The sequence below is a fragment of the Girardinichthys multiradiatus genome, chromosome 12 (assembly GCF_021462225.1).
Source record: "Girardinichthys multiradiatus isolate DD_20200921_A chromosome 12, DD_fGirMul_XY1, whole genome shotgun sequence".
In the NCBI taxonomy this organism is placed as follows: domain Eukaryota; kingdom Metazoa; phylum Chordata; class Actinopteri; order Cyprinodontiformes; family Goodeidae; genus Girardinichthys; species Girardinichthys multiradiatus.
In genome coordinates this window covers 41,514,361-41,531,391 of record NC_061805.1, presented here as the reverse complement: position 1 = coordinate 41,531,391, position 17,031 = coordinate 41,514,361, and the positions used below count along the sequence as shown (strand labels likewise).

General features: G+C 40.2%; 1 protein-coding gene across 3 annotated transcripts; it reads left to right on the top strand.

Moving 5' to 3' along the window:
* The first annotated feature begins 7,385 nt into the window (after positions 1-7,385).
* Positions 7,386-14,669, top strand: zfand5a (zinc finger, AN1-type domain 5a). 3 transcript variants are annotated; one of them, XM_047382158.1, is made up of 6 exons: positions 7,386-7,680; positions 10,536-10,688; positions 10,878-10,980; positions 11,088-11,176; positions 12,735-12,863; positions 12,986-14,669. In XM_047382158.1, exons 2-6 carry the CDS (start codon positions 10,538-10,540, stop codon positions 13,132-13,134), a joined length of 621 nt encoding a protein of 206 aa, XP_047238114.1. In that variant the 5' UTR covers positions 7,386-7,680; positions 10,536-10,537; the 3' UTR covers positions 13,135-14,669. The 3 variants fall into 3 exon arrangements, with proteins under 3 accessions (XP_047238114.1, XP_047238115.1, XP_047238113.1); XM_047382159.1 differs by having other exon boundaries at positions 7,391-7,606; positions 11,091-11,176; XM_047382157.1 differs by having other exon boundaries at positions 7,391-7,606.
* The last annotated feature ends 2,362 nt before the right edge of the window (positions 14,670-17,031 follow it).

Below are 17,031 nucleotides of genomic sequence, written 5' to 3'. Positions count from 1 at the left end.
ACCACGTCATCCAGAATGGATCCAAATCCTGTAAAGCCTCTGGGTGTTGTTAGGGCAGGATTTGGCCTCAAAGCTGACAGATCAAAGGGGGGAGGAGGCGTGGCTTCTCCCCAGAGTCAGAGAAGCACGTGGCCATACCCGTTTGCACGAGGGAGCAGCCACAAAGACCAGCCAGTCTAGGGAAGGGAACAGAACAGAGCTCAGGACATCTGCTGCACACGCATGCACACGCTCTTACTTTCACATGCTTGCTCATATGCACAGGGCGATGGGTGGGGGGCATCAGTTTTAATCATGACACCCGGGCGTGCACTAATTCACAGAGTGTCATTTGTCAGCTGGAGCAGGATAGATCCACATGGATCAATTTGTAAAGGGAAACCGAAACAATATTTTTTTAACCTCACCAATGCTGTGCTGCATGTGCGTCCAATGCTTCTCTGCAGGTTTCCACCTCAGACCTTTTTTTTACAAGAACCATGTGTGCACAATAACTCAAAATACACACAGGGAGGCTTGCACATAAAGCAGGAAGAAGGATAACAAAATAATTGAAGATTTTTTGAACTGGAACGTTTTTCCAAGGTTCCTTCCTGGTCACAAGTAACAAAAATGGTAGTTATGAGATATGCAGGAGGCAGAAAGAGCAAAACAGGAAGCAGTCAAAAAATCACTCTCGTTTGAGTTGATTTTCATTTTTCTGTTCTGTTTTTCTTCATTCTATTTTTCACAATCCTTCACCAAAAGTTATAGTACCAGCAGCATAGGTGGGCTCTGATTCCCCACATTACACAGATGTGCTGTTTTTAGGGCACCTTTTCGCTTTTTCTTCTTACTAAATTTAGCACACACACACTGCAGCTCTCCTTTGCAAGATCTTAGGTAGAAGTTATCAAGCCACACATGGCCTCGCTAAATAGATAAGCTGCCACGAGTGGCTCCCTTTATCAACACTGTCTCGGCCTGCAGACCATAGACACAAGCAAGCTGTGCTCTGTCTGCATGTCTGTGTGTGTGTTGGCTGGGCCAATATCTGCCTAGTAACTACAAACAGGCTGCTCCAGATTCACATAAGTAATCCTCAGAACCTCCTACACACACACACACACACACACACACACACATAAATACAGACGTCACACAAGCCCACACAAAAAGATGGCTGTAACTCGTATATTCTGTCGTCATGGCAACTTTGTCACTTTCAGTCTCTCACGTGCATCCGTCATGGTTGGGGAAGCGAAACAGATGAACACCTACATTGTACAAATGGGCAGAGATCCAGAGGCCGAGCTACGACACAAGGGGGATGGGTGATGATACTCAATACCGAACACCTCCCATTCTCTCCTCAGCTGCCCCCCACCGCCCCGCTCCCTCCCCTCTGAAACCCATGAACCTTCACATACTAACCACACACATGCTCCTTCTTTTCTGCTCTGCTAACACAATACTCCAACACAAAGAGTTCAGTGTAATGCACAGATGAGGTTTCTTTTCCTTGCCCCCCGAACCCTCCCTGCATGTGCTTCACTTATGCACATACAAAAAAGTAGCTTGACTTTCGATAAACACAATGCAGTCCTTGCTTTCACATCTTCACTGTGACCTTTGACCTCTTAACCAGAGTTTCAATAATCAGCCAAGATTCAATTACTGCTACTTTAATCATCATTTTAAGTCATGATTATTTGTTTCCTGACTGTATGCAAACATCATCAAAGATTGGGAAACTTTAAATGAAAAGCCAACAAAAGATAACATTTACATAATGTGGGGCAATAAATAAAAAAGTATTTGTGTGAACATAATTTTTCAGGACAAGTAATAGGAGAAAGCCATTGTTTTGTAGTAGTTATTCTTGAGTGTGGTTTTTTTTCTAAGAGAACAATTGCTACATTTAAACAAAAGTATGAAGGCCATACAGCGACTTAAAAAGATATACATAATTATGAAGTGGAAAAAAACATAATAAATGTGTGATATGTATTCAGCCCCCCGAACCCTCCCTGCACGTGCTTCACTTATGCACATACAAAAAAGTAGCTTGACTTTCGATAAACACAATGCAGTCCTTGCTTTCACATCTTCATTGTGACCTTTGACCTCTTAACCAGAGTTTCAATAATCAGCCAAGATTCAATTACTGCTACTTTAATCATCATTTTAAGTCATGATTATTTGTTTCCTGACTGTATGCAAACATCATCAAAGATTGGGAAACTTTAAATGAAAAGCCAACAAAAGATAACATTTACATAATGTGGGGCAATAAATAAAAAAGTATTTGTGTGAACATAATTTTTCAGGACAAGTAATAGGAGAAAGCCATTGTTTTGTAGTAGTTATTCTTGAGTGTGGTTTTTTTTCTAAGAGAACAATTGCTACATTTAAACAAAAGTATGAAGGCCATACAGCGACTTAAAAAGATATACATAATTATGAAGTGGAAAAAAACATAATAAATGTGTGATATGTATTCAGCCCACCCAAGTCAATACTTTGTAGAATCACATTTTGCTGCAATTACAGCTGCTGGTGCTTTGGGGTATGTCCCTACTAGTTTTTCTAGATACTAAAATTTGTAATTCTATACCCTCCCAACCCTGTTGCTGCCCAGTTGAGGAAGTTGGATGTATGTTTAGGGTTGTTGTCCTGCTGGTAGGTGAACCTCCACCCTGGTTTTGTGTTTTTTGCAGCCTCTAAAACATACCTCCCAGGCTTGTGTTCAGGGTGACTTCCAGTGTTAGTCTGTAAGTCAACACTTCCGCTTAGGTTACATCTGACCCGAGCCTATTCTTCCACATGTTTACTGTGTCCACTACAATGTTGTATATGACAAGCATTAAACAGGATTTCTTTTGCCGTTCTATAAACAATTGCTGTCTTCTTGCAAATCTTACATAAAGGTCAGATTTGTGAAGTACACTACTGCCCTGCTGACTTTCTGACCTAAGCTTTGGATCTCTGCAGCTCCTCCAGAGTTACCATGGGCCCCTTGGCTGTGTCTCTGATTAATGCTCTCCATGCCCTGCCTGTCAGTTTAGATGGACAGCCATGCTTTGGTAGGTTTGCAGCTGTGCCATGCTCTAGAGTTTTGGATGAAGGATTGAACAGTGCTCCATGAAATGTTCAAAGCTCAGGAAATTGTTTTAGAACCAAAATCTTCCTTAAACCTCTCCACAACTTTATCCCCGACTTGTCTGCTGTGTTCCTCAGTCTTAACAATGCTGTTCACTGGTGTTCTTTGACAAACCTCTGAGACCTTCATAGAACAGCTGGGTTTAGACTATTAAATTACACATAGGCAGATTATGTGTTTAGGTTATTTCCAAAGTCAGCTGTTTACAGTGTTCTTTATTTAGGGGCATCAGAGGGAAGAGGGTTGGTTATAATTTCACATCATGCTTTCCACAGGCGCTGTAATTTTAAATAACTCCATAAATCCATTGCAGTGTGTCAGGGTTTAGGAAACAAAAAAAGCAAAGTGTATTACAAACCCTTGTATCTGGTTGTAAGAAAATAAGTCTTAATTAACAAACTACAGCTGGCTGTGTAACCATACATACATTGTATGTGTGGGTGATTTTTTATTCCGTGGGAGAGAAGGTTAAGTCCCCATGAAAACGTTAGGTGAAGATCCACGGCCAGCAGCTATTTTTGCTTTCACTTTGCTCCACTTCCAGTTTCTGCTTGAAGCTAACTGAGCAAACCTTGTCTACACAACTCTTCTGTCCTTTCTTGTAGTTGGAGCTGTTTCTAAGAATTCAAACACTAATAGCAAACAGTATGTGCCCTCAGAACACTAACACCACGAGTGTTTGCTCTCTCCACAGTACTGCTTGTAGCGCTTAGGAACATGTGGTACCTGACGTAATACAGAAAAGGGTTGGGGGGGTGGGGGGCATGTGTTTAGACTTGTTAAATCTTGGGGCAAACGATAACAATACAACAAAAATAATACACTACATGATATTGGCAAGCACACGTTTTCATATTTCACAATGATAGCGCAGTAGATAACATGCTCTCATGCCAGAAGATGTTAAAAACAGACATTACAGTGAAACCTACAATCTAACAAAAACAGGCCTTGTGATCTGTGACATGATGATGATCTCATAGTTTCAACAACCACCCTCTTGCATACAGTAGAAGTCATGGTGGATTCTGTGATGGTGAGCTGGTCAGGGCCTGCTGCAGCAAGGGATATCCAAACCAGGAGACTTCCCGGGTTATGCTTCACAGTTGGTATAAAGTTCTTTTCCTGAGATGCTGTGATTGGTTTACGCCAAACGTCCTTTGATCTGGTACCAAATAATTACATTTTACACTCATCTCTCCACAGAAATTTTTTTTTGAAGATCTAGTCTTTATTTCATTCTTTCTTTTAAACTTTAATTAGGCTTTTATGTGTTTCTCATAGGGCAAATGTTTCCTTCTTGGAGACTTCCAATAAAAATTAAGTTTTTAAAGTCTTTTCTCTGATTTTAAAGGCATGTACTTTCACATCACTTAATTGTGTTTAATTTTAGCCATTTAAATTTTAAACAAATACGGGGTGGCCTAATTTATTCCCCTCTAAAAATGTATTTTTTATTATAGTCACAGAAGAGTTTAAGCAGTTTTTTCAAATTTTTTGCATTTATTTACATAACTTGAATTGTTCAGAATTGTTCAAATTAATATTAAATATTATTGAATATTAAATATGTTAGGCATCCTTTTTTTTCACATAACTGTATATCTTTGACTCAATTTTTTTTATATTGGGTTTCATCATATATTTCATAAACTACCAAAACATTACTGACAACTATCCATTGTGCTCTTAGCCAGTGGCTACAATCCTGTTTACGAACACAGAACTATTGCACAACCGCTCCAAACAGATCTGCTCTCTTGGTGCTACTCAGCACTTATCATTTGTTACCTTCCACAGCACTTGTTTACACTGCCAACATCCACATAAGTGGGTCTAGTCAGCATTATGTGACTTTAGGTATGAGCTTATGCAATAGACCCGAAAAATGATTTCACACAGAAGATTTTGGCCTGTACTCGTGTTGATTAGATCCTGCAAGTGCAGCTTTGTTGCCTTTCATTTGAGTGTTGTTAATTTTGTCTCTTAACCATCATGTAATTCTGCAGTCCTGATCGTTTTGCACCTTGCTGCGTAATAATTACGAACCATGTGTTGATAAGTACCAGCCTTGTGTTAGTTTTATACCCACTTTGAGAATTGATTTCAATGAGCTACTCACACCGATTTAACAGGTGTTGAATAACAGTGCATGATTTAGATTAACGGTTCCCAAAGTCCATGAAGTCTGCAAGTTTACTTAAGTAATCAAAGTAAACAACAAAAATATTTAAGATACAAATCTTATAACAGTGTAAAAATGTACAAATTGTATAAAAAAGGGGAAAAAAACACTGCTTCAATATAGAGTAACTGCTGTTTGTGTTATCATTATATTGATGTTTACTTGAGGCCTCTGTTGAATTGAGTAAAGCTTGTATACTCAGCTTATAGACTGGGTCAAAAGTCATTTCCACTGTTATTTAAGGGCTTGGAAGCTGAAAAGCTTGGGAAACCACTGATCATAGATAATCACAACTCTTCATTGGCACAGTTGTTAGCTGAAATTTGTATCCTATTCTAAAAAAGATATTTAAATTGGGCTAAATTGGACTTGTTCTGTTTAAAAGCCACAGTCAGTCGATTCCTGGGGGCTGAGCGCACCCAAAGGTCAGATTTTCCAACTGCCCTGGTTAAAAGGGATAAAATGGTTTGTTTATGGGGAGAGAAATGGAAGTAGGCAGAGATAAAATGCCAATACACAGTTATGAAATAAGAGTGAAAAATGGTCAAGGACTATATTGACTCAGAGTTGTTTCATTTAAGTGGAAAAGTTAATGTAAGAAATGGATATGATTATGGGCTCATTTAATAAATCTCCAAAATCTCTGGTTAAATGTCAATCCTCGGCGCAGCTGTTGTGGGTTCGAGTCCCAGCCCAAGTGACCTTTGGTGCATGTCTTCCCCCCCTCTCCATCCCTTTCATGTCAGCTTACTGTCCAAGAATTTTGAATCAAAGGCCACTAGTGCCACCAAAAAAACATACAAAAACAACAATTCTGTGCTTAACTGTGTCTCTTTTTTGGACAAGGCTATCAAAACAGCTGTTGCTCCCACTAACTATATCTTACCTCTTTTTTTATCCAATGGACAGTATAACTGATTCAGCACTTCTCTGTTTAGTCATGCCTCTCTCCTAAAGATGTCTTTAACCAGTATTTAACCAGGATACCGCTGCCATGAATTCTGTGTACTCCGTTCCTCCCTATCCTGATGAAAGTATTCTACTGTGTTTTGTCTCTGTCTGCTTTCTGGCCTCTAGGTGGCCAGTCGGTGATGGCACAGTTGTTCACAGCTGTGTGGATAACACAGTGTACCCATCTTGTGCTGGTTGCTTTCAGTTGGCTCAAATCATCTATTTTCTTGAACCTGACAAAGAGTTTACTACACTCCAATCACTTCCAGTCAGCAGATGTGACTCGGTTAGAGCACGTTTTGCTGTCCAAGATCTTTGAATAATGTCTCTGAAGCCTTGTTGAATTTATACCATGAAGATGTACGTTGGTTCTGAAGGAAACCCGGTAATAGCAAGGTCTATGTAATAAAGTGCATATAACTCAATCTGAATCTGTCTGATTGATATCTAGATCTTTATGATTGGACTGTACTGGTATGAATTTGATTTATTTGATGACATTCCTAATAATTTGATATTTACTGGACCTGTTTGTCTATTTAAGCAACTTGTGATGACATTAGTTGTCATTAAACACTTCACAGATAAACTAAATTGAACTGAAACCATTTGTTTTCCGCCTTCCACCCCTATGACTTGTTTGTTGTTACCTCCTGAACAGACATGTCTCGACCAGTGCTGTCACTGAGCCAGATCTCTACCTTAACAAAGCGGCATCATATCTCCCAGGTTATAAATCTCCACTGGATCTGCCGATGCTTTCGATAGAAATTATCACATAGGTCATAGTTACAGTACTTGTATCAAAACACAGATGAAAACAAAGGGGTTAAAAGGGCGTTCCCTGTTTATTATACTTTAAAATATACATGTATTGAGCGTCATTAGTCATTCATCCTTCCATTTAGGTGTATTGCTCAGTAAATGGATTCGTGATCTTGTGGGTGGATGACGAGCAGACATGTAATAACCAAAGCCAGACAGAGCTGCACAGAGCGCTCCGGGGCTCCGCCGGGCAGCCAATGGTGACACGTTGTTCTTACCCGTGACGTCATCACTCACCACTCCTCTTGCTAAAGAAGGAAACAAACATCCATCCAGCAGAAGAAGAAGGGGGACGGGAGACGGAGAGAGGAAGGAGGAAAAGGCAGGAGGCCGAGGAAGGGATGTTTAAAACCGTCTAAATCCGCCTGACTGAGAGGACGACGATACAGAAACGCTGCTAGAGAGACAGAAAAAAGGAACCAGAAATAATAACTTCAACCTTTTCTGGCAAAGACAACCGCTTTTCACGTCCTCTCGCGAGAAAACCCATCGATTTTCAGCAGGTGATCATCTCGGATTATTGCTTATTTCTTTCTTGAAGTGGATTGGCGTTAAAGGGAGAGCGTTTTATATTGAGGTAAAATCGTAAAACTGTGTGCTTTTGGCCAGATCCCTGGCGACCTTTTAATGGAGGATTAAAAGGTCACACGGTGTGTGCTTAGTGATGATCAACCTCCTTTTGTGTCTGCCACCTCCACCTGACTTGGAAAAATCACAAGTCCTCGAACGTGACTTAAAAAACAAGGGAGGGAGCTGTGCTAGTGCTGCTTACAGTCTGTTTTTCAACTTGTCCCGAGCTGGGGGATGGGGTGAACCGAAAGCTTGTTAATTCCTGGCTACAAATAGAAAATGTATAAGCCGAATAGACAAGTAGAGCGAGAGAGGTTGCTCTAAAATGAAGCCCGCAGCGTTTTGCCTCAATGTTAACAGAATTAAAAGAAGAGTGTTAGCTTGTAGTTGGAGCTGTTAGGTGAGTCTAGGTTTTGCTCGAGGTTAGGGGGTTTAGAAAGTCGCTTCTAAGCGTCTATTTGTGGTTATATAAGCAGGATTTTAACGTTGCTCCGTTGGGAACACTTTGGGAATATGTTTTAGGTCAAATTGTCGCGATAAATGCTCAAAAGCAGGGCGATTTAAAAACAGGAAGGAAGGAGGCTGCAAACAAAGGAGGAAAGAAGAAACAAAGGGAGAACTGGTCATTCCGGCTTGGTTCTCGAATGTTTCACAAAATATCAGCGTTGGAGCTTTTTCTTCCATCTTCTGGTGGCTGTTTTCAGTTTTATTTTGTTTTTATAGAGAATAATTGCCCGTTTCTGTCCTGTCCTTCACTGTGACTCAGGACTTTCCAGCCCAACAGCAGGGCCTGAAATATGAGCTTCCCCTTTGTTTGCTAAGGTTAACCCCATATATGTTGGTTTAAACTGGTCGTATGTTGAAGCCTGAGCCGTTCTCATGAATTACTGATGCGTGTGTTTTCAACATTTTTGTTAAAGGAAACTGTGGTAAGTGGTTGTGCGTGTGCTGGAAACTCCCTGACTTGTCCTGTCAGACTGGGTCTCTGATGCATAATGCATCTCATTAAGATCAAGATCCTGTCAGATCGAAACCAATTGGTAGGTCAAATCTCACTTACCTGAAATGAAATACCTGAAACCAGAAAAGTTTATCACAATACTTTGTGCTGCTTATATGGACAATGATGAACGTGAAGATCAAAAAGTTACCACAGCTTTTGGCTATTAATTAGAGTCACATCGATCTGGCCTTTCCTGGCAAAATATGCACATTTTTATTTTATTACTTTTCTGCTTTGCGTTCTTTTCTAGAGGTAGTAGTTTTGAATCCAACGGAAGGAGAAATTAACAAGATTATCCCCATTTAAGCTTTTTGACCCCAGTGTTAGTTTTCTGATAAGACATTGGCAATGTGAACATAAATAGCTGACATACTTTTGTAATCTTTTATTGCAATGCTGATACATTTGATGCTCAAAAAATATAAAAAAAATTGTCACATCGTATGGCTGATACCATTTTCTAGTCTTCTTTGAGGCCCAGCCTGGCTACAACATCTTATAGGCAACATTAGCCTCATAGCATTGGCAATCATGCAATGATAAGTATATTTGAAGTTAGAAACTAAAGATGGTATCAATTAGGGGCATTTTATAGAACTAAATTGTTTGAAATTATTTTTAAACATTTTTCTGTTCATTTCTTGACATGGTAATTATTTTATTGAACCATTGATTCATTTCTGTATTTATTATTAATATGGGGACGTTTTGGTTTCCCACAAAATTCTAGCTCATTCCCTCTGGTATTTTTCAAGAGTCTGCCGTTAAACACGTGACTCAAATGGCAGCGATCTCTGAGCTTTTCCAAGAAGGGCCTTGTTGACACAAAAGCGCTAGCTTGTCGGTGGCGTAAAGGAGCAGAGCAGGAGAAGGGGGGTGTGAGTTAGCTGAAGGTTTTGTGGCTCATGCAGATAAGAAGGCCCCAAATGTTCCTGGTACAGGACATCCTGAAACACCTGCCGGCTTCTCGTTGAGCAGTCGACTGTTCTCCCGTTTGTCTGTGAGCAGAATATAAACAAGCTTTCAGACCCATCAAAGCAGCTGTCGTGTCACAGCAGAGCAGGGCCAAAGGTTGTTTACAAAGCAAATATGTGGCTGTCGATGTGATCAGGTGATATGCAAAGCAGTCGGTTTATGAGGATGAGCGGATCTGGGTCTTCCTGTCTCTGTCAGAGGTGTTTTTTGATGTGTTGTGTAAAAGTCAGTGTCTCCCATTACACGACTTCCTGTGGTGTTGCACTGCATCAAAAGCAGGCAATAACGTCATGGCACTACATGTTCTGCCAAATTGCTCAAGCACATACACAGGCTTGTTTTTCTGTGTGGCAACCGAACGTTATTGTCCCTGACGAGAAATGTTTGTCGTAGTGTGGAGTTGCTGCGGCTTGTGAGTCAGAGCTTCACTTTGTGTTTTTAATGTAGGAAGGATGGTAAACGACCTGATAAGGTCATGTTACTCAGTCTTACTTATCTAAATGTTGTAGCTGCCTGTGAGGAAGAAGGGGCAGTTGATCAAAAATAAGAGATGATCTGTCAAGAAGTTGAAAAAACAAACCCTGCGAACAGAGCTATGTTAGGGAAGAGTGTTGAACAGAACACCGTGAGCGTTGGTTATCTAAACTTCCTGTGGGGGACCGCTCATTGCCACAGGCTCAAGTGTTCAGGCTAAAGGGCAAGTCAAAACACACAGATATGTTGTCCTAGACTTCTCATGGTATGAACCTGTTGTCAGGCAGCCTTTCTCTGGAGCCAGATCAGCAGAATAAAAACACTTTTTGTTTCTCATGTGAAGGTGCTTCTCTCTGTGTGCCTGTCGCTACAATAAGCATTCACACTCTGCTTTTTTCTCTCTCTGTTAGCAATGGCTCAAGAGACGAACCAGAGCCCGGTCCCCATGCTTTGTGCCACAGGCTGTGGTTTCTATGGCAACCCAAGAACAAATGGCATGTGCTCTGTTTGCTACAAGGAACACCTGACGCGACAGCAGAGCAGTGACCGCATGAGCCCAATGGGTAAGCTGTCATACAAAACCTGAAAGTCTTTGTTGGAGATGTCAAAACATTATGGAGTCGATTTCACTTGTTGTTATTAAAAATGTAACCCAGTCTGTGTACGCATACCTACCAATGCTTTCTTGAAAAAAAAAATTTTCTGGATCTATTTACCCTCTACTGATTCTGTTTCCCCCTTTTCTCTTCAAGGCTCCACCGCTAGTCCTACCTCAGAGGCCTCAGCCATCCAGAGACTAGAAGCCAGTCTAGCAAAGGTTGACGCCTCCCCTGCCTCCTCACCAGACATGTCTAGGTCAGTAATGGCCGCAGATGGCTCTGCTCGATCAATAAACTCTCCTTACATTCGGATCTTTATAAACGTCTTCCTGACTGAGTGGTCTCTCGTTCAATTCAAACCAGCAGGACTATTCAAGGATCTCTTCCTGTAACCCAACAGATGACAGAAATGAGCATCTCCAGAGAGGATAAGCCTGAACTCCTAGAACCTGGTAAGACATGCTGCACATTGAACCGGCTTGTTTAACAGACATGCACGGGGCACGGAAAGCTCACAGACCCGTTAAGACAAACGTTGATGTGTAAGGTCCCACAGCAGGCCTCGCTTTATTTTTGATGCTTTGCAGCATAGCTTAAACTCAACAGCTGGTTTTACTTAGAGCCTCTGCAATGGGGATGGTGTCTAAAAATAAGCCAGTTTAAAAATACCTCTAAACTGGAGGAGAAACTCAGATTAGATCCTGCGTGCCAGAGTGTGGAGTTCTGTTTCCTAATAACAGCAATAGGACTGGTTTATAAATGAGAGGCATGCAGCGTAGACGTGGCCTGGGAGGAGATTTTCAGTGTAACCTTGAGTAAAAATACAGCTTTTTCCAAATAATTACACATTTTAAACAAAACAGTGTAACATAATTTGATTGGGTTTTTTTTTATAGCATAAAAGTAAGAATTATTTCTACTGCTGCTTAATAATGTAACCTATAGAGTGCTACAAGTATAATAGTGTTATCGAAAAACGTTTATTTATTTTGATATATCTATTAAAATTATAGAGTAAACACCGGCTTAATTTAACAATGGTTTTCAAGCGCTTTTTGCAGGTTTTCCCCTTAGCGTAACACATTAACTGGTTAATTCGTCAGGCTACCTGCGCTGATAACCTGCAGTCAGCTACTTAATGGGAGAGTTTGAAGTGAGGTTCTGTGAAATATTTTTTCCCTTACCTGCAGTAGATAGATGTCATATCGCCAACAGTAAATCAATTCTCGGGACAGTGGAAAGTTAGAAGGAAGTCAGGCAGATTGCCGCAAGGACCACTGCTATAGTCCAGTAACATGAAAGTTGTTCGGCTTATGAAATGGCTACAAACATTGTATCTAGTAAAAGTGTTAATATCCAGTCATATGGTGTTGTATCCCACAAGTATAAACATTGTCATTTTGAGTTTTTACTGGCTAAAATCAGCTCAGATGGGTTCATCCGACTAGCTGTCACCCTTCCAACACATAAAGGGTTTCTTTTTTATTTTCCTTTTACAAACTTACAGCAATATCACAACCTTTGTTCTACATTTAAAAGAACTGTTACAGATAACTTCACAAAAATCAGAACTGTCCCTTTAAGAGACGTGCTGCTTTGTTGATGTCACCCGTGGCAGTTCACGTTCGTCTGGACCAGATGTCAAAAATGGCCAAATTTGTCCTTTTTTTTTTTTTTTTTTTTTAATCAAAATGTGTATCGGGCTTCTTTAGGCAGCTGACTAGCCACGGGTCTGGGCGGGATATCGGTACATTCTGCTTCAAGCAGCCGGCTAAAATTCAGGTCACTCCTGCATTTTTTCTGGCTCTTTAAATTGACTTTAAACCATAGAAATTGTATGGTTGAAGATTTTTATGATTTTACTAACATTTTAAGACCAAAACCGGTCAATGCTTATTACAAGGGAAATTATTTAGGACAAATCTATACAATAGTTTGCTGCTTCAGTACATTTCACTTGCATGATGTGAACTCACGTTTTTTTTTTTTTTTATCTTTTCTTATTTATAGTTGTAAGCCAGCCTGCTGCTTCTAGTCCTTCTCCTGTAGCTTCACCCAGCACTGAAGAAGATAATGGTGATACCCCCAAATCCAAGAAGAACCGGTGCTTCCTGTGCCGCAAGAGGGTAGGCCTTACAGGTAAGCAGTTATCAGAGTATTCTGACATTATGGTTTTATTTTTTTACCAGTTAGTTACTGAGGTTTTTTTGTCCCTATGTGTTTAATGCAGTTGTTTAAACTTTGACCTTTTGTGGTTCCAGGGTTTGACTGTCGCTGTGGTAACCTGTTCTGTGGCATTCATCGATACTCCGACAAGCACAACTGTCCCTACGATTACAAGGCCGAGGCTGCCGCCAAGATCCGTAAAGAGAATCCCGTGGTTGTGGCTGACAAGATCCAGAGAATATAGATTAAAATATAAAAAACAAGAAACAGTGTTGGAAATAAGGAAACACCCTGAGAAAGACTGGAGTATGAGTGAAAGCCTTTGACATGAGCATGAGTGGCTGAATCGAAAGGACATGATTCGCAGAATGATGAAAAAAAAAATGAAAGGCCCTGCCTGAGGGAGATGCATGAATGATCCCTTTTTTCATTTTGATTCTTTCATTAGATTATTTTAATCCTGTTTTCTGTGGTGTGATTTTGCCGCTGAGTCTATTTCTTTCCCCCTATGTGTTTTGTTTTTTTTGTTTTTTTAAAGAGTATGTGTTTTATTAAGAGCAGACCAGGCATGATGTCCAGGATATGCTGTGCTCCTTTCACCAATACCAGGTTGTCATTTTGTGCCAAACAGCCATTTTTACTAAACTGTCAAAGCATTCAGATTACACAGAAAAAATCTGCACGCCTTGTCCTTTAATCCTAAGAAAACTTCAGCGTCACTCTTCTTGAACAGGAGATTTTTATTTTACCTTGTATCTCCTAGCTTTACCTACCTCAGAGCTGCTGTGTTGTCTTCCCTCCTATCTTGTCATCACCGTCGCCCTCATGGACCCTACAATCGGCTCGCCTGTGCAGACTTTCATAGTTTCCATTATACCCAGACGGATCTATACAAGAATTTCCTCGACTTTTCACCAAATCCGAACAACGAACACGACATTAAAGATGGTCCCAGCTCTGATTGTAATCGATTGTCTGGTGCAGGGCTGTGAGCGCTAATGAGTGGCCTAAGAGGGTGAATCCTGGCACCCGTTCCCCATGAGCCTGGTGGGTGAATTTAGGCTGCACATGTTGTAAGGGGCATAAATGAATGGAATAAATGTATGAGTTGCTCTTTATATGCATTAGTGTTTCAGAAATATCGCTCGCCTAAGGGTTTTTGGGTGTTTTATTTCCAGAGAGGCAATTATCTGATATTAGTCCTTTTTTTTTTTTTTTCATTGTACCTTCGTTGGCGCATGGACTTGGTGCATTTGTGGATTTTATCTTTCTTTTCTTTGATTTGCTAACACAGCAGTCATGTGGGCACAGTGTGTGTGTTAGCACATGGCCGTGCCCCCTCTCCCCATCCTTTTTAGCTGTGGAGCTACCCGGTTTATCAGCACATGTTTACAGAAGTACAGGAGCATGCCAGAGCTAGATTTATAAAAAATAATAGAAACTGAGATTAGATATAATTTCTCACCTGTCAAGCGTTTATCGATCTATAGAGAGTGTGTGCATGTGCACATTCCTGTGCAAAAAAAAGTGTGTTATCATGGCTGCCTGACACGTATGTTTTTGTGACTTGTTCCCCCCCCCCCACTCCCGTGAGAATGTTTTTCATGGAAATAACTGAGTTTTTTTTGTTTTCTTTTTCCGACTCTTAGTTATATGCAAATTTGTACAAAAAATGGAAAAAAACAAACTGTGTTGATATTTATGTATGGCATATAATCTTGCTATCCAGCATTACAACAGAGTAGTATCATGTAAATAAAACTGTACAGAGAGACATAATCAAGCCTCACTTGCTGTTTTGTGTTCATACTGCTGCCCATTTCACTTTATTTCTGGGGTTTTGGTGTGCTAAGTCTCTTATGAGCTTCATCATGCAGGGAAAACTTGTCACAAAAGCACCCTAAATGCTGATGGACAACTACAATTAAAGATGCAAGTGCATCTCAGAACGTTTGTCAGAAATTCAATTCAAAAAGTGAAGTGAAACATACATACTGCAGATAAGGAATGGGAAATTTGACATGCATGTCAAATTTCACACTGTAGCTCGGTTGATGAAATGACACTGCATATTTAAAGAGCAGACTGAGCAGGCATTCGTTGTTTGTAGTGGCTGCTCTGCAAAGTGTATTATGGTCCCCTAAGAGGGCTGGAAAGTTTGAGGTTGGTGCATTTTTTCCCCCCAAAATAACTTGGAAAAATCCAAAACGTTAAATCTGGAGGTTTTATTTTATGCAATTATTTCTGTTAATATTGATGGTTGTGGCTTAGAGCTAATACAAACATAAACCAAGGTTTCTTAGCAAGTTAGAAGATTGCATATAACCTATTAAAAGTATGAAAAGTATGTCCATGTGCTGTATATACAGTCACTACTTGATAGTGGCACATTTGCTTCACAATCCTATAATGATACTTTTTCCTTTCGCTTTCTATTAATATACTGGAATGCAGCACTCTGTGAACATCCAGTTTGATTAGCAATGACTTTTTGTGGCTTACCCTTTCTGTAGAGGCTGTGAATGACTGCAGTACAGCCATCAAGTCAGCGTTATCCCCGTGATTGTGTAGGCCATAACATTTCCACGTTAAACGTGCTTCCTTTTTGTTGTGAGTCTTTTGTAATATTCTCATTTTCTGACTGAATTTTGGATTTTCATTGAATGTGAACCATAATCATTCAAAGTAACTTTTGAAGTTACAGAAATAAATGAACATTTCAATTATAATTTAATGGGGCCATTAAATTGGCCTTGAAAAGAATAGGGTGAAGGTGCTCCAGCTTTCCCCTTTAATTATGCTACCTTGGCCAACTTGCTCACAGGACTATAAACATCACTCCACAGATTGGTTCAAACTTTGTCTGGGTCAGACAGGAAATATTAATCCCTGGAACTTGGAAGAATTGTATCCTGTTCCACTTTATTCAGGCTTAGCGCTGCGTTCACAGCCCTCACTGTATGTGTGTGTGTGTGTGTGTTTCCCTCACACTCCTATGGGGGAGATCCAGGACAGTGTGTGTTTGCAGATGGCGTCACAGAAACAGCTGCTCAGACAGCTGAGTTTTAGCCATGTGGTGTTCCTGTGACACAACACTACAAAGATCACATTGTTCACACTGAAGAACAAGAGGATTTGATTAAGCTGCATTGTGTGACAATTTACCAAAGTCTGTTCAACAACTGTCCTGGCACACAGTCATTTATGCCACATGGCTGTATGTCCCTTAAAGCACATGAGACCAGAGAACAAACCTACTGATAGCAGATGCAGTGGTAGGTTAGATGTCTTTTTCTCTGCCAATCCTCGATCTCCCCCTGGGTTTACCTATGCTTAAAAAGTTTGGCTCAGTAGAGATTCTGTCATGCAAAAAGCAACAAATGTTGCTGCCAATGTGCAAAGGACACATATGGCTGAGGACGGCAAGTGTAAAGAAAAACATGCATGTATTTTGTGGTTTTTAAAGAAAACAGTCCAGACCACATGCACTGCACCTTCTTCCTCTTTCTGTTTGTGCTTGTTTCAGACTGTTCACCACTTAATTTGTTCATTAAACCCTTCTTTTTCTACTCACAAACATTTTACACGTATACATCAACACCTGTTTACAAAGCTCACAAAACAGGAAAAGAGAAAACTTTTCATTTAACACAGAGCTGGTAGAGTAACGAGGACTGCTTCTTGCTCAAGTCAAGCTGTCATTGAACCGTATGCCTCTCTCAATGCTGCCACTTGGTGGTGAAAAGTAAAAATGCGCATGAATTGTATCGCAATGAAAAAGCAATCATGCAAAAAGTGAACGACATGAATTGCTCCAGTTTATGCACTTAATACTCTACTGCCAGTTTGTTCACCAGAATGGCTTTTAATTAGTATCAGCTTCTGCATTTTACAATAAGAATGACTGTTTAAAATCTGCTCTTTCATTGGACAGCTACAGTGACTTTTTTTTCCCAAAAAATCTAATGTAAGAACTGCCAATAATGTAATACTTTTTCTCATTTCAGATGTAATAATGGCAATATCATGTAAAAGGAAGTGAAAGAAATTTGTGTAAATTATAAGCAAATCAGAAAAGCAACATTCGCTGTCATAGTAGACTACAATCTACAAAGTGTAGTAAGCTTTACCTTTACCACAA